General features: G+C 38.6%; 2 protein-coding genes across 2 annotated transcripts; both read left to right on the plus strand.

The window, feature by feature from the left end:
• Positions 1–597: 597 nt before the first annotated feature.
• Positions 598–3,068, plus strand: pole4 (polymerase (DNA-directed), epsilon 4, accessory subunit). Its single transcript, XM_067597027.1, has 4 exons — positions 598–1,011; positions 2,296–2,380; positions 2,613–2,654; positions 2,791–3,068. The coding sequence occupies exons 1-4, from the start codon at positions 757–759 to the stop codon at positions 2,802–2,804; spliced, it is 396 nt and encodes a 131-aa protein (XP_067453128.1). The 5' UTR covers positions 598–756; the 3' UTR covers positions 2,805–3,068.
• An 8,326-nt stretch (positions 3,069–11,394) lies between these two features.
• ccl44 (chemokine (C-C motif) ligand 44) lies at positions 11,395–14,994 on the plus strand. Its single transcript, XM_067597029.1, has 5 exons — positions 11,395–11,552; positions 12,552–12,681; positions 13,413–13,560; positions 13,807–13,885; positions 13,988–14,994. The coding sequence occupies exons 1-4, from the start codon at positions 11,489–11,491 to the stop codon at positions 13,843–13,845; spliced, it is 381 nt and encodes a 126-aa protein (XP_067453130.1). The 5' UTR covers positions 11,395–11,488; the 3' UTR covers positions 13,846–13,885; positions 13,988–14,994.
• The last annotated feature ends 1,725 nt before the right edge of the window (positions 14,995–16,719 follow it).

The raw sequence follows: 16,719 nt of genomic DNA on the forward strand, positions 1-16,719 counted from the left end.
AATGATCAAACAATTTATCAATTAATCAAATGTCAAAATTGTTATGGTTGTAAAAACAGTTTTTGATGCTTTTTTTAGTTTTTAGAGTTGAAATATAACTGAATATTATCAAGAATGTGAATAAAGTTTGGTTTCTTTTTCTGTCCATGGGCATAGAAAGATAGGTATAACAGTAATATAGTAATAATATAACGATATATAAAAAATAAGTAGAAAAAAATTAAAATAGAATGGAGAATATACTATTTGCTGAGTATACACTGTTCAATGATGTTAATATTCGTGCAAGTCAGGTGGATAAGGTAGTAAGGTGCATAATTGTCCATGGATGTTAGAATTGATGTGGATTTTGTCCAAAATTATAATTATAGTTTAATTACGAAGACTGTATTTTTATCTTCTCGACATCAATTAAAAAAACATCAACGTCTTATATCCCTCCTCTCCTCTTCTCTCGTTGGCGTCCGAAGCGACGTACTTCCTTGATTGGCGTTAAATTCCAGCCAATAGTCAGGAAGTAGTTTGTATTCTGACCAATCACCGAAGTGAATTGGTTGGCGGGAGAGGAAAAGGCGGGATGTTGGAGTGGCTGGCTGACGAATCAGCGCACGCCGTCACCCAACCACCGGAAGCACATGCTGGCCTGGCGCGCTGCTGCTGGTGTTGTTGTTACTTGTGTGACATGTAGCCACAAAACCGTAATTATTCGTGTGTTTTTGGGGGGAATTTAACGTTTGTAGTTTAAGAAACTGGAGAATGGCAGCGACAGTGGCAACACCTGTCACCCCAGCGGAGCACGACCCGGACCGGTGTGGGAGCGAGGAGGAGAGCCGCGGGGCCGAGGCGGAGGAGGAGAGCGGCCGGCAGCAGACGGGCCCCGCGGCCGCAGCCTCCGCGACCCACAACCGGCTGTCCAAACTCCCGCTGGCCCGCATCAAGGCTCTGATGAAGACCGACCCAGACGTGTCCCTGGCCAGCCAGGAGTCTGTGTTCATCATCGCTAAAGCCACGGTAAAAAAAACAAAACACGCACACCTGAAGAAAGATGCGCAGTGCTAATTCCCTGAATTTTCACAGCGTGTTACTGCCTCATTTTCAAAAGATATTTCATATTCAATATATTTTTGCTGCAATTTGCTGCAATAGATTCATCAAAGTGACATATGATCATTTTAATTTATATTAAACTCCACCAGTCTCCACCACGTTGTGCACCTTTCATGCCTGCATATTAATCAGGGGGGGTTGTCCTCAAATAATCTAATTTATGTATGTGTTTGTAAGAAACAATAGTAATATAGTTGCATAAGGTGTTTCAAGCTTACCATCCAAGACAACAGCAATTTTCTTACTTACCTACATACAGACAGGTGACAAATTAAAGGTAAAATAGGCACAGGCCTGAATGCTTGACCCCTACAGTGAGTGAATCTGGTGGCTCTGTTATACTGCTGGCATGGTTTGGGTCCACTTGTCCCCTTAGAGGGAAGGCTCACTGCAATTCAGTATGAAGTTGTTCTGAGTAATCACCTTTATCCTATTATGAAACATTTCTATCTTGATGGGAGTGGTCTCTTCCAGGATGACAATACCCCAATTCACAGGGTATGAGGGGTCACTGAATGGTTTGATGAATACCAGATCTCAACCCAATTGAACACCTATGGAAGATTTTGGACCGAGATGTTAGCCAGCGCTCTCCACCACCATCATCAAAACACTAAATATCTTTTGGAAGAATGGTGTTCATCCCTCCACTAGAGTTCAGAGACTTGTAAAATCAATGCTATAGCTTGAAACTGTTCTGGTGGCACATGGTGGCCCAACACCTTTCTAACTTTCCTTTAATTTGTCACCTCTCTGTACATACATACATAATATATAAATACAAGGGGCAGATAAAGTGCCATGTTTGAGCTTTGCAGAAAGCTTAATGTAAGAAATGTTCAATGCGAAAATACATTGTGTGGAAGAGAGGGTTAGTCCAAAAGTGGGTTATGGTTTTGTTGCTACTGGAATCATTTACTACAACACATTATTAACCTATCTAAGGAACTTTCTGCTGTTAACTTTCTAAATTTCTAACTAAATAGTTAAAACCTGAGCAGAATGAATATAGAGAGATGGGTTAATTTTAAAAGGATATTTGTTATAATTGTAGACCAAGGACTGAAATTCAGGGATGTGAACTGTACTGTGCAAAATCATCCATATTGGTGGGAAAATATAAGTGACAACTTCCTGCATTTGTTTAAGTTGTAAATGACAGAATATTCATGTGTTTCTGTCCCACAGGAGTTGTTTGTTGAGATGATTGCCAAAGATGCCCTGGTATACGCCCAGCAAGGGAAGAGGAAAACGTTGCAAAGAAAAGACTTGGGTAAGCGCTGTAAAGAAACTCTGAATGCGGTTTGCAAATATGTACAGACTTACTGGGCATTTCAGCTGTTTAGCTGATGAGCTCAGACCATGAAGTGGCTGCTTAAATTGTGCAGAAATATAAATTATTTCACACGATAGCTGAAATGATCATTCATTTAATTGATTAGTAAAATTAATTGGCAACTATTTTGATAATCAGTTAACCCCTCTCTTTTGTTGTGTCTCTACAGACAACGCAATAGAGGCCATAGATGAGTTTGCATTCCTTGAAGGTAAGCGTTGCCAAGACATTAAAACAAATCCTCAAGATTTATGGCCATGTCATCCAGTGACACAAAAGAAGAATACCAAACATGTCATTTTGGCGTACTTCAATTTGTACTCAATTCTTCTCTATTTTCTTTGCAGGCACATTAGATTAAACACTGCTGCAGGAGATGAAGACAGCGAATCTGCAACCATCCAAGAAACGTTTCCATTACAGGGACATGACATGTTGTGAAAACATCTCTGGTACTTTTCTAAGTCGGACTCTCAAATTGGATATTTATAAGTGCTTTTCTACAATGTGCGATTAAGATTTTTCACTCTTAACTTTTGAAATGTCAGTGGTAATGTGTACATTTTTTGTAAATACTTGTGAGATACTACTGTACAATGAAATAAATTTACGTTTTAAACAAACAGTTTCTGTCAGAGTGGATCATCTGCAGCAACCCATCTTCATCAGTTTGTCACACTCTGAATTATTAGTAGTTGGGTAGTATTTAGGTTTTTCAAGACATACTATTATACTGATGATCAGTGTCAAAATACAAGTTCATAAGGGCTTGAGGTTGTCCACATTTTAGGAAAGTAAACTAATATGTGCTGTTGCATTAAAAACTAAGAAAACAATGCAAGTCCCAATGCAACTATTGCCTTACCAACAAGGTGTTTATCCAGAAGTATCCCTAACAGCCTTGTGGTCAAAAATGTCAGATAATTTCAATATTTTTCTCACTGGAACTAGGTGTATATGATCTTTTTCTTTGTTTTTGACTTTTGTCTTGTGGTCTACACAAGTGCTGGTGGTGTGTCCTGTGTCTGTGCACGTTGCCATTTCTGTTGAGTTAAATACCTCATCTCACACACTCCCTCAGAAAGAATACTTAGTCTTTTGGAAGTACTGTAAGTGGGAACCAAATAATGTTAATTTTATCGAATTATAGGACATAAAAAAACCAACCTCCCTCAGGAAAGACATGACAGAATTACCTGCAGTGACAAGTAGCTTCTCATACTTTGTCATATGCTCCTATGAATTATCATCAAGGATGAGGACAGTGTAACCTGATTTGGTTGTGAGTAATTGCAACAAGCTACATTTAATATTAAAAACTGGCAGAAAATGACACTTGTCTGGATGAAAGAAATTATTCTAGTATCCATCAAACATCTTTGTAAATGTGAAGAAATGTAGGAGGGGAGTTTAAAAACAGTATCATGTCATCACTCACATTTAGACAGTAATGTAAAATAGTTGGGGGAGAAGTAGTAGTTGTTCTACACTACTACATGGTATAGCTTCCTCCTGTTTTCCTCTACAGCTCAGGTGGATCATTTTTAACAGTTTGCTGTTTCAAACCCGCTGTCCAAGGTGCTGATCCTGGGACCTCCAGGGATGCAGGAGCTGTCCGGGGTACTTGCCTTTGTTAATACGATGGAAAGAATACTTCCTGCCACTAAAATTGATGGGATGCAATTGCAATTTAACTGATGGATTTTGCAGTTCCATGAAGAAACTTGGATTAGAAACTTGTTAATTGTGCAATTTATGGGCACCTCACTGGTGTTTTCTTTTCATCTTTCATCGACATCTGATACCCAGCTGTGGCTCTGTTGCCAACTTATACTGATTTGAATTTACTACCTGATACTTCAAGATCTTTGACACATAACGTGTAACTGGTAAAACATGCCTCAGGAAAGTTTTTAATTATTTACCCACGTATCATGACATGTATTGAAAATGCTTTCAATATTTGTGCCCTAGTAGTTATTTTTCATATTATTTGCCCCCCTCTCTATTATTTTGCATTGCTGACAGGTATGAGCCCTGAAGGAGTGTTTGTTTTGGGTGTATTTTATGGTCTTTATGGTCCTGATGGCAAATTTTCTGGAGTAGAGCCCAAACAATACCACATTTTTGAGGCCGATATCTAACGATTTGATCTCATGACCACAAGAATCGTGACTTAGAAATGTACTTAATGAGACATTTTGCTATTTGCTCTCTGGTGTTAGTGGTGACGCTATTTCTCCCACAAACGTATAATTTCTGTGCTACTAAGTCTTGTTGCTTATTGTCTGATGTGCTGATTCAAATATGTCATAAGCTATTGCTGGTCAGGTTCTAATTTGGAGAAAATTACACGTTACAGATGGACAAAGATGGTTTCTGTAGTTGACAATAGATTTTTTTCTCAGTTTGTCTCACAGTAAATCACTATAGGAACAACCAAATCAAATATGACTATTTGTCAGGTTATTAGCATTTGTCTTAGCTCTGAATTTTGCTGCAGCAGCAGCTCACATTTTGGACACACACGTAGTGCAATACAAGCCAGAGGTGAAATGGAGAAGGTTGAATTTCTTGCTCAACACAGTGACTGTTGTGTGACACTGAGAAAATCACGTAGAGCTTCAGGTTTGCATTAGGAATGTATTTAAATCTCTCTAGACCTGAGATGTGTGTTGTTCTTCCTGGCAGCATTTGTTAAACACATCCAAGTGTTCAGTTTCACACACAGTCAAGACCCCTTGAGTTTTTGCAGTGGGGATTTTCAAAATAAATGCCTGAGTGTGTTTAAGCTGATTTTCTGGGTTTAGTGTTTCGGGGAGTAATGAAACAGAGCTGTGAGAAGCACAGATGTTTGGTTCCAGAAGAGCACCAGTCAACTCCCTGCAGAGGAATGCCTGACTGGCACAAGGGAACACGGAGTGCTCTTTTCTAATAAAATATAATCACATGTCGAAGGATTGGACATCATTTTATTTCCACAGTCAATAAAGACATTCCATTAAGAAAATCTCATGTGAAAAGAAAATTTGGAGCCTCCCCCTGTCCAAAGCCTGTTGGTCGCCCCTTTATACTGATGGAAAATGGCATACTGAGAGTAAACTCACTTATGTGGCTTTTTATGTAAAACTGGGGCTTAATCCTTGATTTCACTGTACATTTACTGTAATTCAAATAAAGTGGTAAAATAAAGTAGAATGATGTTTTGAATCATGCAGATCATGAGTACAGATGTAAAGTCTTTAGCCACACTAGCAGCACATGGCATTAGGTATGGCAGTTACAGTCTCTCTGTCAGTTGGTCCATCACTTTGGTCCAGACTGAAATATCTCAACAACTGTGAGATGAATTGCTAATCTCACTTTGGTGATCCCCTGACTTTTCCTCTAGCACCACCATGAGGTTGACATTTGTGGTTTTGGGAACAACTGTAGACCTTTTCCATGGCAGACATTTTGACTTGTCAAAGCACAAGAAAAGCACAGGTGGCGTTAATAACATTAACGAGGGCTGCATTGCATTTAGGTGAGCCAGTTCCAGCGTTCTGTGCTATGCATGCTCAATCACTGACATGGCTTACTGAGAAAATTAATGGAAATGAGCCATCCTCAATGTTAGCATTCACACCTGTTCCTGCTTTGACAAGTAAAAATGTCTGCAGTGAAAATGGTCTATTGCCATGAAATACTGGTGGTTTGGTGATACCTTAACTTTTCATTTGTGCCATCAACAGGTTAAAATTTTATTTGCTCAATGCTCAAACTAGTTTAGGACCAAATATATGCAAAATAAATATAATTCCCATAAGCCTCAGCTGTACTTTGTGTTTTGTGCTTATTAATTAGCAAATGTTAGCATGCTAACAGGCTAAACTAAGATGGCAAACATGATAAACATTAATACTGTGAGAATGTTAGCATGCTCACATTAGCATTTAGCTCAAAGCACAGTTATGTCTCTGTGCAGCCTCACAGAGCAGCTAGCATGGCTGTAGACTCAAAAGTCTTGTTTTACCTAGACAGGAAACACCATCAGCTCTTTGTACAAAGCATAAATATGCTGCTTCTCAGCTGATACAAACGATCCCCAGAACATCTTAATGTCTTCAGGGCAGAAAAAAAAAATTTAAAAATGTGTTGTACATATTTCTGCATTCAGAACTGCATTCCATACAGCTTGTTGTCTGTTTCATACACCTCCCTGTTTGCCTCGTTTCAAAGATTAGATGAAGTATTTACCCCCTGCGTTTTATCCCTTGGAAATCCCTTTCAGGTACAGTAAGATCTCTTAGGCTGCATGTCCAGAGCAGTGAGCCGAGCCCTCCAACATCTCCAGGAGGCCATACTATCCCTTCATACATCTCAGGCTCTCCACCCCCTCAAAGAGGAACACATTACTCTCTCAGCCCCACTATTCACTGCTGTTACTTTTTATTTTTGATTGCCTGCAGGTTTGTGAGTCCGTACACCTTGACAGGAGATATTTTAATCGCTGCAAAGATATGCAGAAAATGTATCTGGCTCACAAGCAGACCTGTAGTCATGTGGAAGGTATGTTTTTGCAGCTGAGATTCCAACCTGATTTCTTAGGTCAAATTCTTGAACAGTTAACCCCACCTCCAACACACACACACACACACACACACACACACACACACACACACACACACACACACACACACGCACACAGTTGTGTTTCCATCACTTCAGAGGACATTACATGGACTTACATTCATTTCCTGGAGACTTATCCTAACCTTAACCATAACCACTACTTGCCTAACACTAACCCTAACCCTAACCTTAACATAACCCTAAACTAACCTTAACTTTAAACCAAGTCTTCACCCTAAAATTAATGATTTACATTAAAAAGACTTGCTTTTTGTCCCCATAAGGGAGATGAGTCCCCACAACATGACTGTGTAAACAGATTTACGTCCCCATAACATGAGGAATACCTGGCCCACACACACACACATATACATATTTTTACTCAAACCTCACCCCTCAGTGCACAGACTGCTTATTTTCACTTTCACAGCTTGGATATGTATACCTATAAGGGACATGTTGTTGCCTTGTTAACTGAATATTTCTTCCACCAAATGTTTCAGGAGCCAAAGGATAAATTTTTCAATGGTAAGATCTGTTGAACAACAGGAACTTATGCAGGCCCTTATTGATCCACCCCTACAAATGGTCCTTTACATGTACCACATTAATGTCTAAAGCAATATTTCCTTGCATGAAAGGTGACTCATAGTTCTAGTATTGGTCTGCCAGTATGCATAACATTTGTTTTTTTCCAAAGTCCAGTGTGTCATAAGCATTTAGTTTAATGAAGTGTGATGTATTGTTTTAATTTGTAAGCTTAATTTGTGTATTTTTTTAATGTAACCTTGGGAACATTTTTATAGCAATGTTCCCCTCATCATTTCTGCAAGTATATTTAATGGAACCACCCTAGTAGTTTTAGTGAGACAGTTTTGTGAGTCACTGTTAGCGTTTTACATTGCATTCATGTGTCTTTTTTGTTTGGTGTAGTACAAACATACAAACATAAACAACATGGCACAGTGTCAGAAATGATTTAGTATATCTGCAATGGATAAGCAGAAGCATGTTCAGCTATCTGAACCATAAAAATGTCAGGTTTTGGTGTCGATCCAACAGGAAGAACTTGAGGGAAGATACAACTGTCTTTGCCAACCAACAGCAACAGTAATAGATCAGAATGAAATGCAGCCAGACATGTTACATTTTTATCGACCTTTAAGGCTGCAGTCACATACAATCCCAAATGTTTGCTAGTTAGTTGTCATTCAGGAAAAAAACTTGTGGGAACTTGGAAATCAAAGGGACTTTGGACAAAGCAGCAATGTGTGTCATGACAAAAAGTTCCAGGTACACACCAAACAAAAGAAATGATGATGACTTATTATATCAAAGATTTAAAGATCTATGTAATAGAAGACTGAAAAACAAGACTCCCAAGAAAAACGAGAGCAACATTCAGTTCAGCAAATGCCAAAAATCAACACTTGTATATGTTCAACTGACAAAGCCCTCTAGCATCTGTAGTAATTATGTCTCTTGTCCGTCAGGAGCAAAGGAGTAGTGTGACTATGTGAATTTTGGTTGGATGACTGGGTCAACAAAATGTTGGATTTAAACACGGGAGAATTTAGTTTGTGTCCAACCATTTCCAACCAACTTTCAGTGTTGGTTTAACCTAACCCCTAACCTTAACTAAGTGTTAAGTTAATCCTAACCAAGCTGTTTCTCTGACTAAACTTAACTAATCAAGGTCCTCTTGAAAGTTTCAAGTCCATTGCACCTCTGATCACACAGCACTGATGATATCAGCAGTGATGTCACAGTTTACTGACACACCCTGGACTACACATAAAAAAATCGAAAAAATAAAAAACTTTAGCATCACTGCGGGGAAATGAGAAGTTATACCAGTGGAGGTAAAAAAAAAAAAAAAAAATCAGCTGCTGTTAGGTTGCTCTGTAAGGTTATTTTGGAAGGATCAGTTTGGCCAAATCCCCCCAAAACCCAACATATTTTCCCACTTACCCCTTTCTTTACCCCTTATTTTCTATAGTAAGGGCAATACAAATTACGCCAATGGTTGGCAAGGTCTGTGTATTATCACAAGTAACCAGGACATTGTTTCTCAACATTGCCTCTGAGTTTTGTAATATAACTTTATTAAAAATGAAGTTTCATTCACCTCCATTGTATTGTATTTGGGTGACATTGCAGTTTCAGTGGTAAATATCTCAAAATGTTATCAAGTGACTGGATAGCACAAGGTGTAAGTAGTGAAACATGTTTTTAGGGGTTTGGGGGAACTGACCTTGACCCTTTAAGGAAATGTGTATTGCTCAAAGAGGCAACACAATCAAAGCCATTAAAATATTTCCTGATCGCAGGTGTAAATGGAAAAACCATAATAACTCCTGAATTTGTGATGTCTATGTCTTATCATATAATGTTTATCAGACCTACTAAAGTAAACAGCAACACATGTACATGTATTACACATGTGTTTCCTGATCAAAGAAGAATAATTATAGCTTCATTGTAGTTATTAATGACCAAAGATCATTAAACACATTATCAGTTAAAGTGTCAACAATGCAATGTGGCAACATTTGTGTATGTGTCATACCTAATCAGGCATTTGATCAATCATCTTTCGTTGTTGTTATTAGTGGTATCATCTGACTTTGGCATCAGTGTTTGTCATTTTTCTCCACCACAGCATCAGTTCAAAGGAATAACACGGTGAAACAGATGCAGGCCTACATCAATTTATCTGGTTTCTCTCTGTATAATCAGGTCCTGATGCTGTTTTCCGTTGAAGCCTCTCTGTAATGGATGTTGATGCTTGACTCTCAGATAGAGCCTCCAGTGTATTCTTGTGGTGTTCAGTTATGGAAACTAAGTTGCAGTTTTATTATGATAAATGGGCAGACAGGGAGAGGCTGCAAAGACAAATTAAGGACATATTTTCCAAACATCTGAATCATTTTATTGGCCAAATGTATTACATTTACTTGGTGACATTGGTGCATGGCAGAGCCAAGCCATAAAAAATAAATAAAAGAAAGAAAACAAAGGCTGAAAACACCCTCAGATAGGTTTCACATTTGCTGCCAGACTGCCAAGTTTGTACTGTAAATTACAGACACGATCAGAAGGGCCAAACAAAAGACAGAAAGAAAGATTTGTTTTCATTTATTTGAAGCAAAATTTGTGATATTTATCACTGGAGACTTGTAACGCATGCCTTAAAACAAGCTACACTGTGAGTTTAAAATCAAACATACAGTGGTGTGTCATCAGTGTAGACAGGAAACATTGTTTTTTACAATAACCAGAACTAGGGGGAGACTAAAAACAGTAAACAGCAAGAGGCCAAGGACTGAACCTTGTGGGACACCACTTCCAAAATGAGCATGTAAAGTGGGGACATTACCTATAACAAGCAAGAAAACTTTATTCATACAGAATAACACTTTTTGAAACAGAAGTTACAACGTGCTTTACAGGAAGAAAAGAAGGGAAAGAGGAAGATAAAAGAAACTATGCCTAAAAAACTGGTCACTGTACAACCAACAAAATACAAGCTATAAAATCAAGAGAAAGCCAAAGAAAATTAATCAGTTTTAAGATGCTTTATAAATTTAAGCACTGATTTGGCCTTGATTTGAGTCAATGAGAAACAACTGCAAAATAATAATTACAATTAAAGTGCAGTTTTAATGTATAATATTACTTTACATCTAACATCAAACATCTACAACAGGCATTTTTTGAACCGTGTATAATTCATTCAGGATTAAGTAAAGCTATTGAATGCAGTTTATCACATTTTCAAGGCATGTTGGCATTTTGTCTGCAATCCCACAGAGAACATAACTTTGCTGCAAGACTGATCCAGATGCACAAGTCAGACACGCCTACTGTTTGGTCATGCCACAGCTGCATTCTACAGCTGTAAACCAGAGTTAATTGATGTTTTTTTTTTTTTGTAAATGAATCATTGTTGTGCCATTTGAATGCTTAATATCCCCAACTGATGAGAAATGGTATGAAAGGTTCCTTGTTTCCACCCATTAAATCTGTTTCAGTCCTCAAGGGAAAAATGCACCAAGGATAAGGGTTAGGGTTGGAGGGTTAGGAGGATTTTAAAGCTTCAAATGAGGCAAATGAAGCTTGGTATCCTGGATGAAGAAGCAAGCAAGAGAAAAAAGAGTGAGAAGTGAGATGAGTGTGAATGGGAATGAAAGAAAAAGGCAGAGGGAGGGAGTTTTGTTGAGTGTGAGAACGACTGAGAATGGATAAACAGAAGGAGGGAGGGAAAGATGGTAAGACAGAAAAAGAGGTGGTGGAAGTGAGTGAGTGAGTGAGAGATGGGCAGGGAGGTATAAAGAGAGGGAGGGAGTAATATAAGAGAGGCAGCCATAGAGGGAGAGGTGACAGAGTAGATTATCCTCCTCTCCTCTCCTCCTCTCTGCCAGCCTCATCATGTTCATGCTGCAGATGTTGACTGTTATCTCTCTGACTGTTATTCTCCTGGCATCTGTAGAAGGTAAGACACAGCCGCACTTGCTGTGTGAGTGTGTGTGTTGCATGGCTTGCATGCACCCTGCAGGTGGACAGTGTAGCAAGAGAGCGATGGCGAAGACAGAAAAGGAGAGAAGAGGGAAAGAGGGATAGCAGCAACAACAGCAGGGAGGGAGGCATGGATGTAAACAGAGGGACAGAACGCAGGAGGACGAGCATCTGAAATCACACAACACTCAACACAGAAAGATAGCAAGTGTGTCAGGGCTCAGTCGGTGCGATGGTGTCGCCTCGCCTCTGTCTTTCTTATGTGAATGTTGTGAAAAGCGCTAGAAGTGCGGTAATGTGCCTGAGGACCAGATTCAAAATCATTTGTGGCATAACAAAGCAGCACTGTCCTACTTTACTGCTCTTATTGCTCCTGCTGCTTCACATCACACTTTAATTTGTTTACACAATTGCTTTGGATGAAAAACCATTATTGCACACCCTCCACACATACACACACATACACACACACACACGCACACGCATGCACACACACACACACACACACACACAGACACACACAAACCTCCTTTTTCTCTTTCTCTCACTTTCTCTATCGCTCTACTTTCACTGGCATGGCAGTATGTTTTGCAGCACAATGGGATACCATTGTAATTCCTCTGACATTCTTGTGTGTGCGTGTCCATATGTGCGTGTGAGTGTGTGTACATGTAACTAGAGGGCATGTACACATTCTGCAGAACAGATAACATTTTGCTGTCTACAAAAGCTGCCAAAACATTCAGTTTCAAGTCTTTGCTAGCATCACAATACTGACTTTATAGTTCATTAAAATTACGATTCTGTGCAGTAAATATTGATTTAAAATATTTCTTTATCAGATTTTATGTGATTTCTGATCCTGTGAAATGATGAAAATGAAAAACAATCTTTTTGTCGGCTCTCTCTGACACCCCTCCCTGATGTTTTCTTCTCTCTCTCACTGACTTTTACATCTTTCTTTGTTTTTTTTCAGGTAAAGGTGTGCAGATGCAAAGGGATGTCCAGTGTTGCATGTTGTACTCCCAGGGCAAGGTGCGTACCAAGGATGTGTTGCGGTTTGAGGTGCAGACGGAGGGGCCCGACTGCAGTATACAAGCCATCATGCAAGTATTTCAACTATCCACTCCTGGAGCTAAAGAGCACAGCAATCTGCAGGCATGGAAAATATGCCTCTCGTTAGAGGAGGGCAGAGCCGGGCTGAGAGGCATTGTCATCTTTCCAGGTCATGTTGTTATGGCAGGGCTCTGAGCTGTAATTGCCAAGGAAGTAAGAAAGGAAATATGTGGGAATAACAAGCCATCTGAAAATACCTTCCGAGCCAGCTGAGCCCTGCTGCAGCCAGTCAGTCAGAACAGCAGGGTTTAGTTAAGTAAACCATTCTGCATTGTGATACCTATTGTTTTCAGTGGGTCAGAGACATCTGATGGTGCAGGGGAATGAAGAGCTTTGCTTTTTCATGTGGTCCAGTTAACAAAACATGGAATTCTTACAGATAAAAGAGTTTCCTTTGGTGCTTTTTTATTGCAGTGGTTCACAATTTATTTTCTCCAACTTGACTCTCTTTTGATAACAGTTTGTCTTCATTTACCAGAAGGGGAAAACTAATTTAACTCTCTGAGTCTTTAATTCTCTGACATTTTGCAGCACCTGACAGACATCTTTGTAGTGCTCCACATGGACCTGTTATTGCTGAATCATTGTTTTTTTTTTTATTTCTTGTGCTTCTGCACGCAGCAGATTTGAAATTTAGGCTACTTTCCTTTTCACTTAGTGTTCAGCAGAACCGTATCCTACCATGCTATGTTGTGTACTAAGTATAGTTTTCTTTTTATAGTCTTTACACAAAAAAGGCGGTGAAATGTGCAGACCCCAGAGACCGGAAGGTGAAGAGGTTGCTGAGAAAGCTCCTGCAGAGACAGAGAACCAAGGCCCACCGGACCATGTGGCTCCTTCCTCATGACAACCTGCCCGTCATGTCAGAGGTCAGACACAAGCTACTTTATGATTGTCACAACTACCAGCAAGGCACTGTATGTCAAATGTAATAAAACCAAATGTAAATAAGTCCAATTTATTTAGCCAGAAGTACACAATTTGATCTCTTATGTCTGCTTGTATCACTCAGAATTAAATGAATGCTCATTTTAGATACTGAAGGAGATTTTCGTGTCCTTTACATGTTACCTAAGATATTGATTTTTTTTTTTTACTTATCTTGTGATCATCAGGACAAGAAAGATAACTGGGATGTTCTCAATGTGGAGTGATAGAGTGCCATCAGATATGGAGGAACACTTATAGTCATAAGTAGGTTTTTTTTTTAACCTTGATATACATGCAAGTTTCTCTCAAAGTGCCTCTCTCACATGTCTCATCCTATATTTTTGCATTCTTCCCACTTTCCCACAGGCCAAGTAAACTCTCAGCAACTCGTCTTCCTAAAACGACTGAGTTTGCTGACTCTCCAGTTGTCTCGTGTCTCTTTCTATCTACACTATCTGTCTCCCTGGGACCAGACCTGGGCAGCAATACATATTTAACTGGCTTTAGATATTTAAACATGAACTGTGCTTGAAATATTCCCAAACATGTGGCTGGAACAGTCTCAACAGAGGAGTATTGACTTGTAAGATAAGTTGAACTGATTTATTTTAAATGGCTCATATACTGTTATTTGCCGGAGTCTGCCTGGAAGTTTCTCCCTCTGCAACCATTACTACTTGTGGCTGATGTGAGATCAGTGGAAAAGTTGTAATTTAAAAAAATGATAAATGAGCAGTGATATTAATATTGTATTTCAGCAAGATACTTTATACTTATTTGTGACTTGTAAACCTTCATTAATGTGTAATGACACTGTACACAGTAAATAGATTGGGTTTTGTCACAGTAAACTTAGTGTGCGGGATATTTTGGGAACATGTCTCTGGCATTGACTCGCACCATGTTTTGTACAATCCAGGTCTCAGTTAAGGTTAAAAATCCTTATTCAGGCTTTGACCTCCTATATTTGACTGTTAGGTGAAATCACAGTGGGACCAGAGAGAAGATTTTTACCTGGATTCATCTTTCTGTGTCACATGAAAAGTTCCTGATATTTTGTCTGCTCTTTATATTGCCTGTTTGTAAACTCAGTGTGAACCCAGAGTCAAGCTTTTGAAATGAGGCCCTTGGGCATCTACCATATATTTAAATATCTATTTGCAGTTTACATTTGTCTTTTTCACCAATAGTCCGTTACTTAACTATGCCAAAGTACTCATGATTCAATTCACCACACGGCAAGGCTGTTGAAACTTAGAGGGCTCAATTGTGTGTAAAACACACACACAAGTATTGTATTGTAGAAGAATGCACTGTATGTTAAAACACAGTATCTCAAGTGAACTATTTTATAAATTAATCTGAAATAATAACTTGAAATGCCTCACTGTCTTTTTGTGGGTGTGCTTGTGTGTGTCTGTGGATTTTATTTACAACACAGTTACTTTTTAGCTACGCTAGCAGTTAGTTAGGATGTTTGGATGGTAGCCTAATGTCGGTTTGTCCGGACTGAAATATCTCAACAACTATTGGATAAATTGCCATGAAATTTTGTACATTTATTTCACCAGAAGATGAATCTGATGTTGGTGACCCTCTGACCTTTCCTCTAGCACCAATAGCAGGTGACATTTTTGGCTTTAGTAAAATGTCTTGTCAACTTTTGAAGGATTGCCCTGAAATTTGGCACAGATAAACATGCCTCCCTCAGGATGAATTGTAATAATATTGGCGATCCCTTAACTTTTCATCAAGCACCATCATCAGGTACAAATATTAATTTATCCAATAGCTGGGTTTATTCCCAAATACCTGCAAAACTAATGACATTCACTTCAGCCTCAGCTGTACTTTGTGACCACTGCTAATTAGCAAATGTTAGCATGCTAACATGCTAAACTAAGATCGTTTGCATGGGAAACATTATACCTGCTTAGCATCAGCATGTTAACATTAGCATTTAGCTGAAAGCCTAACAACCTCACTGAGGCGCTAGCATGGTTGTGGGGACTTGTTTTACAACATTTTTTCTGGAGCCATGAGGCTATATATTTTATACTGTTTTCAGGTTAGTAAATGGGTTTCTGAACATTGTTTACTTAAAGTAAATTAATTCAGTATTATCAGTGTGAATGAAAAAGATGAAAAGGTAATTTTGTGAGCATTTGAGGGCATCAGTGAGACCAGGTTTAGGTTAAAAATAATAACAATAATTGGGGTTTGATAGTCAAACAAAATGACACAAGGAGATTTTTGCCTTTTCATTGATTTACTATTCACTTTTTAATCAAATTGTCTTAATATAGTAGACCTCGTCCATTTACTATCACAAACTATAACATTTGACCCATGTGTGTTTCTACAGGAGCAGGCCTTCTGGACAGGACAATATCCTCCACCAGGGGTAGCCACAAACACAATTATGAGCATCACATTTCAATTCCTGAGCCATTTATTTGTCACATTTTTCAAAGGCTGTCCATCAAAATGTTGAGATGCTCTTCCATGGGAAAATACATTATTACCGAAATAACATCAAGCATCAGAACTAAAGTCAAAAACCTCTTAATGAGTATTAATGTGGCACAAAGTCAGAAGAGCCTTCAATTCAACTGTATATAACTTTTCACTTTCATGATTATTCACCAGACTTTCTTCAATAACAGTCAACACAAAAAAGCATAAATCAACTGTACATTCAGTTCCTCAAGGCATTCACGAACTTTCTTCACGGTACCTTTTCACAGAACAATAAAAATGATTAACTTGCAATATATTATTCAAAATATAACTTAATGAAATAATACATTTCGTTGATAGTATGACATATAATGCAGAAAACACAGACAGGCGGGTATAATATAATGATATTATAGCACTCTGATGGTCTTAAAACATCTCTTGTAGAGTTGTTACTCTATGAATCAGTAATAAAAAATTTAAAAAAGATCCAAAGTACCAGGAGACAAAGTAGTAGATATATTCATGTCTTAGCATTGCTGAATAATTGTTTGGAGTAAAAAAAACAAACAAACTGTGTAGCAGTACAGTCTTGCGCCCAATGTTTAAAAGCAATATTACCAAAGAAATACCACAAA

Source organism: Thunnus thynnus, chromosome 8 (assembly GCF_963924715.1).
Source record: "Thunnus thynnus chromosome 8, fThuThy2.1, whole genome shotgun sequence".
Taxonomy (NCBI): Eukaryota; Metazoa; Chordata; class Actinopteri; order Scombriformes; family Scombridae; genus Thunnus; species Thunnus thynnus.